Source organism: Mus pahari, chromosome 1, assembly GCF_900095145.1.
Source record: "Mus pahari chromosome 1, PAHARI_EIJ_v1.1, whole genome shotgun sequence".
NCBI classification, from domain to species: Eukaryota; Metazoa; Chordata; class Mammalia; order Rodentia; family Muridae; genus Mus; species Mus pahari.
In genome coordinates this window covers 150,431,559-150,450,452 of record NC_034590.1, presented here as the reverse complement: position 1 = coordinate 150,450,452, position 18,894 = coordinate 150,431,559, and the positions used below count along the sequence as shown (strand labels likewise).

The 18,894-nt window shown below is 38.2% G+C and overlaps 1 protein-coding gene across 1 annotated transcript in view; it reads right to left on the bottom strand.

Annotated features, from left to right (window-relative positions):
* The window catches only part of LOC110333495 (cytochrome P450 2C18-like), a 232,603-nt gene extending 214,253 nt beyond the window's left edge, over nt 1–18,350 (bottom strand). Inside the window, exons 1-5 of the mRNA XM_021215090.1 lie at nt 18,159–18,350; nt 9,502–9,664; nt 9,146–9,295; nt 5,192–5,352; nt 4,211–4,387 (exon numbers count right to left, since the gene is read on the bottom strand). Coding sequence (XP_021070749.1) covers nt 4,211–4,387; nt 5,192–5,352; nt 9,146–9,295; nt 9,502–9,664; nt 18,159–18,326 — 819 coding nt within the window. The 5' untranslated portion in view covers nt 18,327–18,350. The remainder of the gene's footprint in view (nt 1–4,210; nt 4,388–5,191; nt 5,353–9,145; nt 9,296–9,501; nt 9,665–18,158) is intronic.
* Between the last annotated feature and the right edge of the window lie 544 nt (nt 18,351–18,894).

Genomic DNA, 18,894 nt, shown 5'->3' with positions numbered 1-18,894 from the left:
CAAGAGTGCACAGGGCACAGGAAACACAGAGTAGCTGGGGGACAGGATCCTTAAGGTCTCTAGCTGTGCCCTGGAACTAAGGCTGTCTGTACTACAGCCCTCTGTGTCCAAATCCTGCCCAGGGAGAGCTGATCTCCCAGGATCACAGTCACTTCTATGTTCACAAGTGAGACCACAACTTTTGTTCCAATAACTGGCCAAAGAGGGATGTGCCAGGAGTGCACAGGGTACAGGAACCATGAAACAGCCAGGGACAGGATACTTCCAATATCCAAAAGAAAACTGGAGCTAAACATGTGACCACAGTGAACTGGTCTCTCAAGAATGTTGACACACCTAAGATCACTTCTTTCTGCACCTCATTACCACCAGAAGAGAGCTGGAATCCTAGCAGTTCTGACACAGGCTCACAGGCCCACAAGAGGGACAAGCTCCAGTCAAAGACAGCAAGACCAACACCAGAAATAACCAGATTGTGAGACACAAGTGCAAGAACCTAAACAGTAGAAACCAAGGCTACTTGGCTTTATCAGAACCCAGTTGTCCCACCACAGCAAGTCCTAGATAGCCCCCAAAACAAACCAGAAACCCAATATTTGGATTTAAAATCACATCTCATGAAGATGATGATGATAGAGGACTTTAAGAAGGACTTAAATAACTCCCCTAGACATTAGAGAAGAACACAGGTAAACAGGTAGAAACCCTGAAAGAGGAAACACAAAAATCCATTAAATAATTACAGGAAAACACATCCAAACATTTGGTGAAGGAATTAAACAAAACCATCCAGGGTGGAAAAAATGGAATTAAAAACAATAAAGAAATCACAGGGGAAGCAATCCTGGAGTTAGAAAACCTGGGTAAGAGATCAGGAGTCATAGGTGCAAGCATCAATAACAGAATACAAGAGATAGAAGAGAGAATCTCAGCTGCAGAAGATTCCATAGAAAACATTGACACAACAGTCAAAGAAAATACAAAATGCAAAAAGATGCTAACCCAAAACATCCAGGAAATCAAGGACACATTGAGAAAACCAAACCTAAGGAAAATAGGTATAGATGAGAATGAAGATTTTCAACTTAGAGGGCCAGTAAACACCTTCAACAAAATTATAGAAGAAAACTTCGCTAACCTGAAGAAAGAGATGCCCATGAACATACAAGAAGCCTACAGAACTCCAAATAGACTGGACCAGAAAACAAATTCCTCCCATCGCATAATAATCAAAATGCCAAATGCACAAAACAAAGGAAGAATATTAAAAGCAGTAAGGGAAAAAGTCAAGTAACAGATAAAGGCAGACCTATCAGAATAACACCGTACATCTCAATAGAGACTGTGAATGCCAGAAGATCCTGGGAAGATGTCAGACAAACCCTAAGAGAACACAAATGTCAGCCCAGGCTACTATACCCAACAAAATTCTCAATCAACATTGAAAAAAGAAACAAAGATATTCCATGACAAAAACAAATCTACACAATATCTTTCCACAAATCTATCCCTACAAAAAACTCAAGAAGTTAGACTCCAGAGAATCAAATAACCCTATTATAAAAATGGATACAGAACTCAACAAAGAATTCTCAACTGAGGAATATCACTGAGAAATAGTGAATGGCCAAGAAGCAACTAAAGAAATGTTCAATATCCTTAGTCATCAGGTAAATGCAAATCAAAACAACCCTGAGATTCCATCTCATACCAGTCAGAATGACTAAGTTCAAAAACTCAGGTCACAACAGATGCTGACAAGGATATGGAGAAAGAGGAACACTCCTCCATTGCTGGTGGGATTGCAAGCTTGTACAACCACTCTGGAAATCAGTCTGGTGGTTCCTCAGAAAATTGGACATAGTACTACCGGAAGATCCAGCAATACCTCTCCTGGGCATATACCCAGAAGATGTTCCAACTTGTAATAAGGACAAATGTTCCACTATGTCCATAGCAGCCTTATTTATAATAGCCAGAAGCTGGAAGGAACCCTGGTGTCCTTCAACAGAGGAATGGATACAAATAATGTGGTTCATTTACACAGTGGTATACTACTCAGCTATTAAAAACAGTGACTTCATGAAATTCGCAGGCAAATGGATGAAACTTGAAAATATCATCCTGAGTTAGGTAACCCAGTCACAAAAAAACACACATGGTGTGCACACAGTGATAAGTGGATATTACCAAAAAGCTCAAAATATCCAAGATATAATTCACAGACTATATGAAGCTCAAGAAGAAGGAAGACCAAAGTGTGAATGCTTCAGTCCTCTTTAGAATGGGAGCAAAATGCTCATAGAATGTAGAAGTGGTAGGGACATAGGAGGAAGACAAGAGGAGGAGGAGGGAGAAAGGGGTCTGTATCAGGTATGGGAGGAGAAACGAATAATATTCAGAGGGTCAGGAATTTGAACAGAGGTGTGTAGCAATGGAGGATGGGGAACTGGGGGTAGCCACCAGCAAATCCCACATGCCAGGAAAGCAAGAGGTTTCCAAGACCCAACAGGGATAAGTTTAGCTGAAATGTCCAACAAAGGGGAGGGAGAACCTGAAGAGAGCATATCCAGAGGTTAGGTAAGGTCCCCAGTTGTGAAATGGGTCCACCCAGTCTTATCAAAAATTTTAACCCATAATGGCTCCTGTCTAAAGGAGATTCAGGGACAAATTGTGGAGCAGAGCCTGAAGGAATGGCCATCCAGAGACTGCCCCACCTGGGGATTCATCCCATATAAAGACACCAAATCCAGATAATGTTGTAGATGCCAAGAAGTACTTGCTAAAAGAAGTCTGTTATAGCTGCCTCCTAAGAGGCTCTGCCAGAGCCTGAAAAATACAGAGGCAAATGCACACAGCCAACCATTAGAATGAGGACAGGGACACCAATGAAGGAATTAGAGAAAAGACGGAAGGTACTCCACAGGACTCCACAGGAAGAACAACAATATCAACCAACCAGACCACCCAGAGCTCAGAGACTACATTACCAACCAAAGAGTACACATGGAGGGACCCCTGGTTCCAGTTGCATATGTAGCAGAGAATGGCACTGTCTGGCATCAGTAGGCAGAGAGGCACTTGGTCCTGTGAAAGCTCTATGTCCCAGTGTAGAGGAATGCCAGGGTGGTGAGGTGAAAGTGTGTGAGTGTAAGGGGGGACACCTTCATAGAAGCATAGGGAGGGGAATGGGATAGGGGGTCTCATAGGGGATATGAGATAGCATTCAAATGTAAATACATAAAATATCCAATAGATACATAGATAGATAGATAGATAGATACATAGATACATAGATACATAGATACATAGATACATAGATACATAGATACATAGANTACATAGATACATAGATACATAGATACATAGATACATAGATACATAGATACATAGATACATAGATACATAGATACATAGATACATAGATACATAGATAGTAGATAGATAGATAGATGGTAAATCCATTACCCAGCAAGCATAAGGGTAAAGTTCAGTGGATCAAAATAGAAAGCTAACAACATCAACAAAAAAAAAGACCTTATATTTATGATGAGCGCCAACAGTGTTCAATGAAAATAAGTGGTTTTTCTACAAAATGGAGCCATGACAGAAACATTTATTCATATAGGTGCCTGAGAGACATCAGTCTATACTTCCACATTCATGTCAACTCACTTGAAGTTACACTCAGTTAAGGCATCATTCATCCTTGCCACTAATCATTTCCTTCTCATGCTGAAACCTGAACCTTAGAATTCACCTGAAAACTCCTCAGCTGTGCACAGCTAAGATTTTAAGATTTGATTCAATCTACAGATGTTGTAGGTAGTCTGGCTATCTTGAGCTCTTTTCTAAGTTTCCATACATTGTCTACAAAGATAGCATTCATCTGTATATTATGGCATGACATTTTTTTTCTGAGAATTTTGGAAATCTTTCCATGTGATGGACCCATTGCATTATATGACTCTTTAACCAGGATATTTTGTTTTAAAAAAAATAGCGTCAATATATTAAAATTACTGACCTGACCTGAATATTATATTACTGAAATGCTTAATGCAAATCCATGTACACATTAAGAACATGAAGTACTTGTCAAACAGTGTTGGTCTGAGTAATTTAAATCTCCCTGTAAACAGACAATTCATGGGACAAAAAAATGCTCAAGCAATCAAATAACTAAATTGGAATTTTATTAACATTTTACCTGCTCCATTTTGATCAGGAAACAGTCAATAAAGTCCCGAGGATTGTTAATATCCAGTGACTCTTGATGCTCTTTTACTTTTGCCATAAAGTATTGTTCTGCAAAGGCAAAATTTTTATGCAATTTTCTGTGACTTCCTGGTAGATAATCAATGATAGCAGGAAAATTATTGCAAATCTACAAAAGAAAATGATAGAAGCTTAAAACACAGACTGTATGTATGTGTACCTTATAATAAACCTTGGCCAGGAAGAATAAATACAAATATAAATAATATATGCTATCCATCTTGAGTGAATTTATGTTTTCTATAGAAATACTTTTTGCTTGTAAAAATGCCTATGGGAGAATGAAATAAGAATTTTAATAGAAAAAGTCTCAAGGATTCTTGAATTACAACTGTAAACCTGTGCAGACCAGCTAGATGATTTCTTCAAGATCATACAAGCAGTCTTTAGACAAACTGTAAGATATGTCAACTCAGCACAGGAAAATTTTGACAGAAAGCACACACCACTCAAATATTTTGTCACTCCAATGCCAACTATAAGATGCCAACTGTTGATTAAATATCAATGCTGTACTCCAGGGTTCCTAGCAGTTTCAATCCCAAACACTGTCTCTACATGAAGGAAATATTCTTATTGCATATTATGATGTTTCTGGTAAGTGTTTTGATGACCAGGTCTCTAAACTATTTAATGGAGCATAAGCCTTGTGGCTAACAGATTTCAACAATGAAATAAATGTCCTCTGAGTTATGTAGGCATCTTCTAAGCATTGATCTGATGATTTATACAGAAAGTGATTTGAGGTTTAATAGAAAACCAGTGAACAGTGTTCTAACAGCGCACAGTTAAATCTTCATTTCTCTTAAGATTTTTTTTTTTTGAAATGTCATGGAGCCTATATCTCTAAGTGGTTGTTGGGTTGGGTTTGGTTTGGTTGGTTTGGTTTTTAAAGAAAGAAACTTGAACTCACCTGAATCCAAGGGGAACTCAGAATCTCTACATTTTCATTTAACATGTCTAAGAAGGTAAGGAATTCCTGATCTTTATAATCAAAACGATTCTGGAAAACAATGGAGCAGATGACGTTGCAAGGAGCACAGCCAAGGATGAAGGTGGGATCACAGGGTACACCTAAAGAATTGGGAACAACTGTAAAATGCTCCTGAAATATATGTGTGTGTTTAAAATGATATCTCTTAATAGATAAACTGATCACAAGTCTTGTACACACGTGGCCTGAGAGACATAACAGTAGGCAACTACACTTCTGCATCATTTTTATATTTAATGTAAGTTCACTGATCTGGCCTTCAAAGTCATGAATTTAAGTATGCTCAGTTTTCATCTCATACCTCTATTGACTGGCATTTCACACCAGGTGTCTACTCTTTTGTAAGAGAAAAATACTTTGCAAGTCTTCAGCAATCCAAGGCTAGAAGTTAGTCATGCCTGTTTGTGAAGCCTCTAAACAACACAATACAAAGATGAATGGGGGTAGAAGGAAGTATAGAGCTGGGAATAGTTTGGGGATGAGGATGATCAAAATGCACTGTACAAAATTCTCAAAAAACTAATAAAAATTAAAGGGAAAAACCACCCCACTCCCTTTAGGGTGGTTATGGGAACCTAGAAACACTCATATGTAGCAGTTAAAGGATTCATGTCCTTAGCCTATAGAATACAATAAATAGGGATTGCATGAAGTTCATGCATTGAGAAAACTAACAGGAAAATGAAACTCATCTATGTTATGTGACATGAAAATGTATAAATAAGCATTAAATATAAAATTGATTTCTCCTGAGTCCTGGGGTCAGACCCCTCCCTAGAGGCCAACTCTCCTCTGGCAGGGAAGGTGTCCAGGGGTCTGGGTCTCAGCTCTGTCTCCTGGCTGAGGATGAAGGCCCGAAGGGACCCTGTCCAAGAAGCTCTGTTGCTTCTGCCGCCCACATGTTCTCCTGCATTTACTGGTCTCAGTGATCCCAAGATTCTGGGTGTGCTAGGGCCTACCTTTGTTCTTTGACCCTGTTGCTGCTAGCTCAAGACCTTCTCGGGGTTTTTTGGAACTGATATTGCATTCCACTCACCCATGATCTCAAGGTCACAGGTGTGCTAGGGTGCCTGCAGTGTGGAGAGACCNCTGAGGACCTTGGGACCCTCCACTGACATCGCACTAAAGATGGCACAGGGGTGGCAGCAATTAAAAACAATGAATTCATGAAATTCTTAAGCAAATGGCTGCATCTGGAGGATATCATCCTGAGTGAGGTAACCCAATCACAAAACAACACACATGGTATGCACTCACTGATAAGTAGATATTAGCCCAGAAATTTATAATATCCAAGATACAATTTGCAAAACACATGAAACTCAAGAAGAAGAAAGACCAAAGTGTGGATACTTCATTCCTTCTTAGAATGGGGAACAAAATACCCATGAAAGGAGTTATAGAGACAAACTTCGGAGCTAAGACAGAAGGAAAGGCCATCCAGAGACTGCCCCACCTGGGGATCCATCCCATATACAACCACCAAACCCAAACACTACTGCGTATGCCAGAAAGATTTTGCTTACAGGACCCTAACATAGCTCTCTCTTGTGAGTCTATGCCAATGCCTGACAAATACAGAAGGGGATGCTCACAGTCATCTATTGGATGAACACAGGGCCCCTAATGAAGGAACGAGAGAAAGTACCCAAGGAGCTAAAGGGGTCAGCNACCCTATAGGAGGAAAAACGATATGAACTAACCAGTACCCCCCAGAGCTGTGTCTCTAGTTACATATGTAGCAGAGGATGGCCTAGTTGGCCATCAATGAGAGGAGAGGCCCTTGGTATTGCAAAGATCATATGCCCCAGTACAGGGGAATGCCAGGGCCAGGAAGCGAGAGTGGATGGGTTGGGGTGAAAGACAGGGTGGGGAGGATATAGGGGGCTTTGGGTATAGCATTTGAAATGTAAATTAAGAAACTATCTAAGAATAAAAATCTTAGAAAATAAAAAATAAATTGATTTCTTAGAGCAAAGTTTAGATGAGAGCTTTTGTTTGAAATATGCCCCCAAAAGAAAGCAAACAAAAGTAATAAATAGGTAGTTTTAATTCTTTCTTCTATGTCTAAGATCCCCTATTATTTGCCTCCATTTAAAAGGAACTAAATGTCTGAGGTGCTTAATATTGATTATCAATGTGGCAGGCTCTCACATCACCAGGAAGAGGAGATTCTGGACATGGCAGTGGAGTGAGAAGACCCACCTCATTGATTAGCACCATTCCATAGGCTACTAAACTGTATAAACTGAAGGGAGTTGGCCAAGCAGGGGCATTTTTTCATTGTTGTACCTCATATTTATTCATTTTTATAAATTATTTTATTTATTTACATTCCAAATGCTGCTCCCTCCTAGTCCCTTCTCCCAAAGTTCTTCACTCCATCTGCCCTCCCCTTTGCCTCTAAGAAGGTTCTTCCCTACCCATCCACCCTCCCTCTTACATACCCACCCACCCTCACTTCACCCTTCTCAGCATCCCTTTTTCCTGAGGCATCAAATCTCTACAGGATTAAGCCCATCCTCTCCCACTGAGTCAAGACAAGTCAATCCTCTGCTACATATGTGCTAGAGACCATGGAGTAATCAGAAAGTGATTCAAGTTCCCCTTCTGTGAAATTCTATTATGATAAATAAAAAATATAATCCCTAATTACCCTCCTTCAGATGCTTTTCTTGGATATTTTATTTAAGCAACAGAAGTAACTAACATGTCCATCATTCCTTAACATTATAACATTTTAACATTCATGTATTCTTTGAGAAGAACTCTGTAATCAAATCACTAAGGCACTTAGAAACCTTGAAACCTAAAATAAAAATAACTTGAATCAAAAGTACTTCGGATAAATACTGGGACATTACATAATAAGAAACTGACTTAGTCATTCAGATTTCATGTGCTTGAAACACTATAGCAATGCTGAAAATGTTGTATCAATAAATATTTTGTTATGTCAAAGGACAAAATAAAGTTTACTTAAGAAGCATGAATGCATGTGTGACTCAGAGAAGAAATCTGAATTATTTTTTCTCTTCTATTACTTAATGTGAAAGACAGCATTTAAAAACAAGGTCATGTTTCATTGTAACAAGTACTCTAAAATCTTTGTAAACCTTAAAGTGAGAGAAAACAATTATTGCCATAAATTTGTAAACACTCCCTAATACAGCAAATAAAGGGAAACGAGATAAATAAATGAAGATGAAGCTAATAATGAAGCCTAGTTACATACATCACTGATAATTTAACATCAATTTTAAAATCATGTAACAACAGATTTATTCAAAATATGTCAATAGCATAGAAATAAGTAATCTATTCTTTTATAAATTATGGCATACTTTCAAAAGAACATGAACTGATAAATCTATATTAAGATAAAGTCAAACAAAAAATATGTTAAACAGCAACATTCTGTCAGAATTTTATGCATGCATGTAGCATATGTCAGTTGTACAATATAGTCCAATTAGAGACAATTGTACTTTGTGGCTCCTTTTCTATACAAGTGTGAAGCTGTGATTACATGCAACATGTTTGCTAGTGAAATTAATATTTATACTAGTGGAAATTACTGTACTTACATAGTCAGAAAATAAGTTCACAATATAAATTCACATAATCATTTTCTTGTTCGAAAACAAAACTGTTGGAAAAGATTGGCATTAAATGATGGCTTAGACCCTCTACAACAGACACAATCCCACCATAAAACAAGCATCGCAGATATATAAGCTCTCCTATTTTTCTCTAAAAATCACACTTTCCATATGAAGACTGAGGTTTAACATGGAATGAAAGCTCTAGACAGCCTTAAAATTTCTGGAGGATCTCATAAAATGACAGAAGTCTAAGATGAGTGACACCCACCATTGGTTTTCCTCAACTCATTCACAAGACAGCGAGCCTCCTCTTGAATTCGATCCTCAATGCTCCTCTTCCCCATCCCAAAGTTTCGCAGAGTCATAAGTGAGAAGCGTCTCATCTCTTTCCAGGTCCTTCCACTGGTGAAAACAACCCCTAAGAGGGAGAGAAGAAGTGAGTAGGGAGTTCCCAGGTAAGTAAGGGTGCTGGTGGGTGACTGCCATCAGTTGGGACTGAACAAGTTTCAAGTCTGCTTTCTATCCTCATATTCCCTATGACCATAATCTAACACACACACACTTGAACACATGGGTACATGAGCACAGTTGGATGCATGGACACTTAGGCACATGGACATTTACCACAGTTTTCCTTATACTTATCAAACACTGGAAATTTTCCTCTTCCAGCAAACTCCTCCCCATGATCAATGAAGGCTTCTTTCACAGCTTCATATCCATGTAACACCACAGCAGGATTCCTGCCCAAGTAAAGAGTGAACACAGGGCCATAGACTTTTGAAAACTGGAAAACAAAACAGAGATTAAAATATAGTAAAAAGATGTCAGTAACTGACAAGCCACACCTGCCAGAAGACGAGCAGGCTGTCCACAGACCTTTCCCACTCTGTCTCTTACCACAGATGCAATTCTTAGGGTAACCCCTAGTACTACAAAAGAATATAAGCTCCAGCTCCTCTTCCCACTGTTCATGCTTCCTGTGGATTTCACAGACCACCCCACCCTTGGCATCCGTTACCACTTCTCTATTATAGTATCCCAGCCCCCAACTCAGGGAGATACACCCCACTCAAGCACAGGACTTGTCTACCAGAGGTCAGGTAGGCTTCTCTACTCTCTATGATCCAGACACAATACCCAGGGTCTTGCCTGTCACAATAACAGACAATCTCCCTCTTACCTCCCTCCTCTTGGCCTCCAACACCAGTATGCATTCTCCTTAAGTCCAACAGCTTAGCAAGCCAGAAAATCAAGCAACACACACACACACACACACACACACACACACACACACACATACGCACGCAAAGAAAGAAAGATAAAAACAACTCTCGAGTAAAATTCCAGAGTAGAAGCAGAAACCAAGGAACAAAACACTCACCCAGCCAAAAAAACTCAGAAATTAGCACCTAGACCTATAATCACCCCAAATTCAGATGGCTATATGCCCTGTAAGAACATAATCTATAACAGCTAAGCCAATATGTCTCCACAGAAGCCCAGTTATCCTATTGTGAATGCAAATAAATTACACCAGAAATGTAAGTCCCTTTGCCACTTAACAATCAAAACACTATAAAGAACCAAGAAAGAATATTAAAATACACAAAGGAGATGCTCAGTGTTGGTGCACACCTTTTTATTTTTTTTGATGCATCAAATGTTTATTTTTAACTCATGATATATTTTCAACATGGATCAACAGAAAAGCTCTACTAATTGCTTATGTTTAGAGACTAAAGCTAGTAGAAGTTCAGCATCAATGTGTGATCTCATGTTTACCTTACCAAATGTAAGATTATGAAACAAATTGCATCAAATCCCACCATGCATGAGGCAGAGGCAAGGAGATCTCTGACTTTGAGGACAGCCTGGTCTACAGATTGAGTTCCAGGACAGCAGGGGCCACACAGAGAAACCCTGTTTCAAAGAATATACCACATGGACACTTGCTCAAGTGTGTTCATAGCAACTTGATCCATAATAACCAGAAACTGGAAACAACCCAGATGTTCCTCAACTGAAGAGTGGATTAAGAAAATGTGGTACATTTATACAATAAAATACTAGTAGTCTATTAAAAACAAGAACATCATGAAATTTTCAAGCAAATGAATGCAACTAGAAATATTATCCTAAGAGAGGTAACTCAAACCTAGAAAGATATGCATGGTATATACTTACTTATAAATGGATATTAGCAATGAAGTAAAGGATAACCATCCTACAATCCACAGAAGCCAAGTAACAAGGAGGGGTACAAGGGAGGGTGCTTCAATCTCATTCAGAAGGGGAAATAAAATCGACATCAGAAGTGGATGGAGAGAGGGAACTGGGTAATAGAGAGGATGGAGAGGGGACCAGTTGTGGGGATCAGGTATGCATAGGGCAGGGTTGGAGTGAGAGAGCTGGGGAATAGAGGAGAGATAGGAGGGAGAACCTCTAGGACAAGCCACAGATTTGGAGTGGGAGGGGCACCTGGGGAGACCACCTCCTGTAGTCAGGTAGGACTCCCAGTGGATGGATAAAGACAGAAAACCACCAATAAAATCTTTGACCAAAAATTTGTGCTGTCTATAAGAGGTGCAAGGAATGCCGGGCGTGGTGGTGCACGCCTTTACTCCCAGCACTCGGGAGGCAGAGGCAGGTGGATTTCTGAGTTCGAGGCCAGCCTGGTCTACCAGGTGAGCTCCAGGACAGCCAGGGCTATACAGAGAAACCCTGTCTCGAAAAGCCAAAAAAANAAAAAAAAAAAAAAGAGGTGCAGGAAGAAAGATGGAGTAGAGACAAAGTGAACAGACAACCAAATGACTGGCCCAAACTGAGACCCATTCTATGAGAAGGAATCAATCTCTGCGACCATGGCAAAGACCACCACTGCCCAGCTCCTTTGCATGTTTTAATATTTTTTCCTTGTTCTGTATGTTTAATGTTTTGATTATTAAGTGGCAAGGGGGCTTTCTTTTATGATCCAATTTATTTGGTGTTCTGTGGATACTGTACACTTAACTGGGTCTCCTTGACTGGCCTCAATAAGAGAGGATGTAACTACTCTTGCAGTGACCAGTTGTGCTACTGTGGGGTGATAAAGGTGGGGTCTCCCCCTTCTCAGAGGGAGTACTGGGGGAGGTGGAAGCTGTGATAGGAATGTAAAATAAATAAATAAATAAATTGATGTAATTAAAAAATTAAAATAAGCCAAATGAACCAAACATTTAGGTAATTACAGAACATTCTGCCCCAAAACAAAATAATATACCTCCTTCTCATCACCTCATGAAACTTTCTGAAAACGTGACCACATACTCTTTCACAAAGCAAATTTTAATAAATACAAGAAAATTGAAATAACCCAATGCATCTTATCAGACCACCACTTTAAACCTGGAAATTAACAAGAGAAAGAACAAAAAGCTTACAAACTCATGAAGACACAACTCACTATTGAGTGAAAAATGGGTCAAGACAGAAAAAAAGAAATTAAGACTTTCTAGAATTCAATGAAAATGAAAGCACAACATATTCAAACTTATGGAACATGCTGAAAGCAATACTAAGAGAAAAGTTCATAGCACAAAGTGCTTGTATTTAAATAAAAATGGAGTGGTATCATGCTAGCAATTTAGCAGCATGTCTAAAAAGGCTAGAATAGCATGAAATAAGTGCATACAAGAGAAGTAGACAAGAAATAATCAAACTGAGGGCTAAAATCAATAAAATAGGAACAAAGAGAACAATAAGAATAATCAATGAAACAGAGTTGAGTCTTTGAGAAAATGAACAAGACACACAAACACTTATTTAAACTAACTAAAAGAGAGTGAAAGAGTATGCAATGTATTGAAATCAGAAACAAAAAGGTGGACATAACAACAGATACAGAGAAAATACAGAAAATCATCAGGTCTTACTTCAAAATCCTGCACTCTATCAAATAAAAAATCTAAAAGAAATGGACCTTTTTCTCGATTGGTACAATTTATCAAAGTTAAACCAAGATCAGACAAACAATTTAAATTTTGTAATCCCTGGTGAAATAGAAGCAATTATTAAAAGTTTTCCAACCCCTACCCCCTGCCTCAATAAAAGGCCAAGGCCAGACAGACAGTTGAAGACACATAGAAAAGATCATCCATCATGATCAACTAGGCTTCATCCCAGAGATGCAGGGATGATTTAACACATGAATAATCTACCCTAAAGAAGGAAAAACATAATCATCTCATTATATGCAAAAAGGGGCACTGACTAAATGCAATACCCCTTCATGATAAAAGGAGCTACAGAGATTAGGGATACAAGGGACATATCTAAAGGCAATTTACAGCAAGCCTATAGCCAACATTAAATTAAATGGAGAGAAACTCAAAGCATTTCCACTAAACTCAAGAACAAGATAATTTGCCCCCTGTCTCCAATCTATACAATATAGTATTTGAAGTTTTAGCTAGAACATTGACACAACTGAAGCAGATCGATTGGAAGTAAAGTCAAAGTATTATTATTTACAGATGCTAAGACAGTATATATGAGTGATTTTTTTAAAACTCCACTGGGGAACTTCTACAGCTGATAAACACTTTCAACAAAGTGAATGTAAAGAAAATTAATTCAAAAAATGACAACACAGCAAAGACAGTAGCCTCTCTCTATTCAAATGTCAAATAGACTGAGAAAAGAAACAGGAAAACAACACTCTCCACAATAGGCTCAAATGATATAAAAATATCTCAGTGTTAGGGACAACTAACCAAGCAAGTGAAAGACTTGTATAATAAAAATTGCAAGTCGTTGAATAAAGAAGTTGAAGGATATATCAGAAGATGGAAAAAACTCCCATGTCTACAAATTGCTAAAATTAACTTACTAAAAATAAATACACTACCAAAAGCAATGTACATACAGTATCAATGAAATTTCCTTCAAATTTTCGACAAAATTATTCTCAGACTTGGAAGGACAGTTATCAACTTCATATGGAAAAACAAAACCTCCAGTATAGCTACAACAGTCCTATAGAATGTGTTTGCATCAGCATCCCTGATTTCAAGCACTAAGACAGAGCTATAGTAATACAATAGCATGGTATTGTAATAAAAACAGACAGGTGTATCAATGGAATTGAATTAAAGACCCAAAAATAAATTCACACACCTATGGACACCTGGTTTTTTAATTTTAATGAAGCCAGAAATATGCAATGAGGAAAAAGAAAGCATCTTCAACAAATATTGCTTGTCTAACTGTGTGTCTGAATACAAAAGGATGCAAATTAATCTATACTTATTACCCCACAATAAATCTAAGTTCAAGAAGATAAAAGGTCTCAACATAAAACCAAATACACTGACTGAACCTGATAGCAGAGGAAATGGGGAACAGCCTTGAACTCATTGGCACAGGAAACAACCTGCTGAGCAGAAGATCGATAGCACAGGCACTAAAATCAATATTTAATGAATTTAACAACATAAAACTGAAAAGCTTCTCTAAGGTAAAGCACACAATCAGTTGGACAAAGAAACAGCCTGCAGAATAAGAAAAGACTTTCACCAACTTTACATCTGATAGAGGTCTAATATCCAAAATATGTAAAGAAATCATGGTATCAAGAAATAACCCAATATAAAAAATGGGGTACAGATTTAAACAGGGAACTCTCAATAAAGGAATCTCAAATATATAAGAAACACATTTAAAAATGTTTAACATCCTTAGCCAACAGAGAAATACAAATCAAAACTACTTGGAAATTCCATCTTATAACTGTTAGAATGGCTAATATCAAAAACAAAAGTGGCAGTTCATACTAGTGAGAATATGGACCAAGGGAAACACTTCCATTTCTGGAAAGAATATAAACATGTACAGACACTATGGAAAACAACACTGTGCTTCCTCAGAAAACTGGGTATGAATCTACCTCAAAATTTAGCTATGCCATTCTTTGGCATATACCCAAAACTTGCTCTATCTTACCACAAAGACTCTTGCTCACCTATGTTCATAGCAGTTTTTTTCATACTAGCCAGAAACTGGGAGCACCCTAGATATCCATCAGGTGAAGAATAGATTTTTTAAAATGTGATACAAAATGGATTATTTTTTAAATGGCATCATGAAATTTTCAGGCAAATGAATAGAACTAGAAAAATCATCCTGCAAGAGGTAACACAGACCCAGAAAGACAAATACGGTATGTGTTGATTTATATGTGGATATTAGATGTTAAGTTGAAGGTCCCTAGGAAAGGCAAATAAAATAAAAGTCTATGGGTGGAATGGGATCAGCTTGGAATGGGAGTAGGAAGGATTATTTGGGGGAGGAGGGAAAAGAATGTGAAGAGAGAGAGCTGGAGCTGGGGTTCATTAAGGAGGAGAGGAAACAGTACAATGTAAACTTCCTGGAATATATGAAGTTAACCCTTGTGAGGACTCATTGTTACGGAGGCTATAGAGACTAAATTGGCTATCTTTTGTAGCCTGGCAAGGCTTCCAGTGGAGGAACTGGTTTGCATTTACTTGAGTTTTTGGCTAAGAGTACCCTCTGGGACAACATCCATAAAGCTTATTGAAAGAGGTTGAACTGGTGTAAGTATGGGACATTCATTTCTATGTTCTAGACTCTGTGGTGTGAAAAAGATATTCTGCGGACTACAGAAAGAGAAACCTGAACACCAATCCAGCCTCAAAACCTGTGACCTACAACCTGTCCACCCTGCAAGATGTGCTGGGGCAATGGTGGTGCAGACATTTTGGGAGTGGTCAACCAATATTTGGTTAAACTTCAGGCCCACACCATAAGATGGACCCCAAGCCCAACACTGCCTGGATGACCAGGAACCAGACACTGAATAACCCAAACACAATTGGAAAAAATCAATAAAATAATTCCTTATAGTATTCTGCTCTAGTCATAGAATGAACAATGGATTGTTCACTCATTATCAGAGAAGCTTTCTCTAGCAGCTGATAGGAGTGGGTGTAGAGACCCATAGACAGACATTATGCAGAAAGAGCGAATCTAAATCAGAGGTCTCCATCAGGTTTCTGCTATCAAAAAATCAGGAAAATATAGAGACAGTCTTTTGTGTAATGAATAGAAGAATCACCTGTCAATAAAAATCAGATGGCCTATTAGCTGAAGCAGAAAATAGGAGATGACAGTTCTAGTAGGAAGAGAGGAACTATAAGATAGAATCAGGCACAGGAACAGATTCACCCTGAAATCTAAGGAGCCAGACACATGAAGTTTAAGGAGAGGTAACCAGCCATGTGACACACATAGAATAGAATAAATGGGTTATAAGTTGTGAGATATATGAGGAAAGAACCAAAGCATATGGCCTAAGCATTACTTCATGAATCATTAAGTCTCAGAGTCATAATTTTGGGGAACAAAGAGGCTGGATAGAAAAGCTCATGGCTACAACTCCATGGAAGTTGGGGGAAAGATTGTGAGAATGAGAGGGATGGGGGATGCCAGGAGAACATAACATATATAGTCAGCTAAGCGGGGCTCATCCTGCATGGGTCTGCACCAGAGCCTCTGCAGGTGTGCTATGGGTTATTAGCTTTATGTTTTCGTGGAACTCATAACAGTCGTAGTGGGTGTATCTCTGGGTCTTTTGCCTGCTCTCAGGAATCATTTTCTCCTATTAGTTTACCTTGACAGGCTTCAATATCAGGCCTTTTGCCTTCCTTTACTGTATCATGTTTTGCAATGCTTGGTTGATGTCTCCTAGAGGCCTTCTGTTACTGAAGAGAAATGGAGGGATGGTGAGCTTGGGAGAAAGAGTTGGAGGGGAGAACCTGGGGGAGTGGAGGAAGGGAAACTGTAGTCAGGATGTATTACATGAGAAAAGAAGAAAGAGAAAGAAAGAAAGAAAGAAAGAAAGAAAGAAAGAAAGAAAGAAAGAAAGAAAGAAAGAAAGAAAGAAAGAAAGAAAGAAAGAAAGAAAGAAAAGAAAGAAAGAATAGAAAGGAAGGAGGTGCTGAGGGAGGGAGGGAGGAAGGAAGGAAAAAAGGAAAGAAGAAACCTATATAATTAGTAATTCTGTTATCTTGGAGAATGTAAATCCATATTTGCCTTTAATAGAAATACAAACATTATTATGTGTTATGTAAATAGGAAGTAATTTAAATCTCAAGGGAAAAATTGAATGCAGTCTCTTCATCACATGAAAAAAAGAAAAAGAAAAAAGGATGTCAGTGTTCTTTCAATGCAATGTGCTCAGTTACTACAGATTGTATCATTATAATTTTTACATTTTCTATCACATGATGCATCAATATTTTGCTTTGATACATAAGTATTAGAGTAATAGTAATAATTTTCATTTATGGTCTACAATTGCCCACCCAGTTGGTAAACAGATTGCAGTTAACTACTAAATCTACATATTCAACATTTATATTTATATCACATTATTTAAAACAAGAGTATAAATATCACAAATTATCTTCCAGTACCCCAATTTTTAAATGATATAGATTCCAATATTTTTTGAAATCCCTAATTTTAACACTGTCTATTTTGTTTTTCACCTTGAAATCAGTACCCAGGTGACTGTTTCAGCATCACTTCCAAACTCTGTTCATAGAAGTCCTGAATCAGTGCCTCTAGCATGAGCTATTCTGTATTTTAAGTGATATCAAGATGTCTTCATCACCAATACTGCTTTGCTGACTATAAGCATGATGAACAAATAGAAAATCTGTAGAAGGTGCAGCATTTTCAAGAAGCAAGGTCTAACACATGCCACATTCTTGTTCCCAGAAAAAGGTGTGTTCAGAATGAAAGGAATTCTAATAGCAACTACTAAGCCCTGATGACTGCTTCGTCCTACCATTTTTTCATATTGTCCAGACACACAGCTACTTTCTGGATATTGGACAGATGTTAATTCTTCATAGAAAATCTATTTGCTTGCTCATCCTACATACCATGCATGGCTAAAATAGGTGAAGGAAATCTCTAAATACTTTGTTTATCCTTCAGCCATTATGTGAAAGTATTAAGAAGGAAAAACTGCAACTTTACCACACCGTGATTTTCATTCTACTAAACAGCCTCTAATATTTAACTAGTCAAACCACATTACCTCATACTCTAATTTCTGAAAATGACATGGTGAAAAATACAACTAGCCCATCAAGGTTAGGTAACAATTTTCCAATCCTCTATTGTATAGAGCATGCCCAGCCATATTTTTCACGTAAACATTGACCCATTTACTTCCCTTTGAGTGCTGCTGGAAAAACCAAATGTATACTTACATTCCTCAGAGATTTGCTGATGTTCTTAAGATCTAATTGAAGAATATTTCCAATGATGGGGAGAGGCGTGGGACCAGGAGGAAGGTTTCTTCTCTGAGAATTCTGCTTCCATAGTGAAAGGAGAAGCAGACATGTTAGAAGAAGCCCCAGAAACACGCCTAGAGCCATTGCTTCCTTCTCTTCTTAAGATATGACTGCACACACAACCAAACGCTTATATAAGGACATCTGCTAATACATCAATGATTCTCTGATACAAAACAGACCAACCAGAAACAACACTTAATCTCTCCTCCCAGTGGACTTTGTTCCAATATCGTGATTACTGGCTCCTTTGCTCTCATTTATACAACAGCATATCCTGTAGATTGTGGCTTACTTATAATGGGTTGGGTTTGAAAAATTTAGGTGAAAGAGTTTCCTGCATTGTAGCCACAATTGAAAAAGAAACAGTAAAGGTACTTCATGATAGAAAATTGGAAGTTCTAAAAAAATTCTGAATTCGCAAGTTATTGAGCACTTGAGAACTTATAATATTAGAAAAGTTTAATATTATATATAACTAGCAAATAAAAAGAAATTTTATATTGTATAAAACATTAACTATTGCCGGGCGTGGTGGCATACACCTTTAATCCCAGCACTTGGCAGGCAGAGGCAGGCAGATTTCTGAGTTTGAGGCCAGCCTGGTCTACAGAGTGAGTTCCAGGACAGCCAGAGCTATACAGAGAAACCC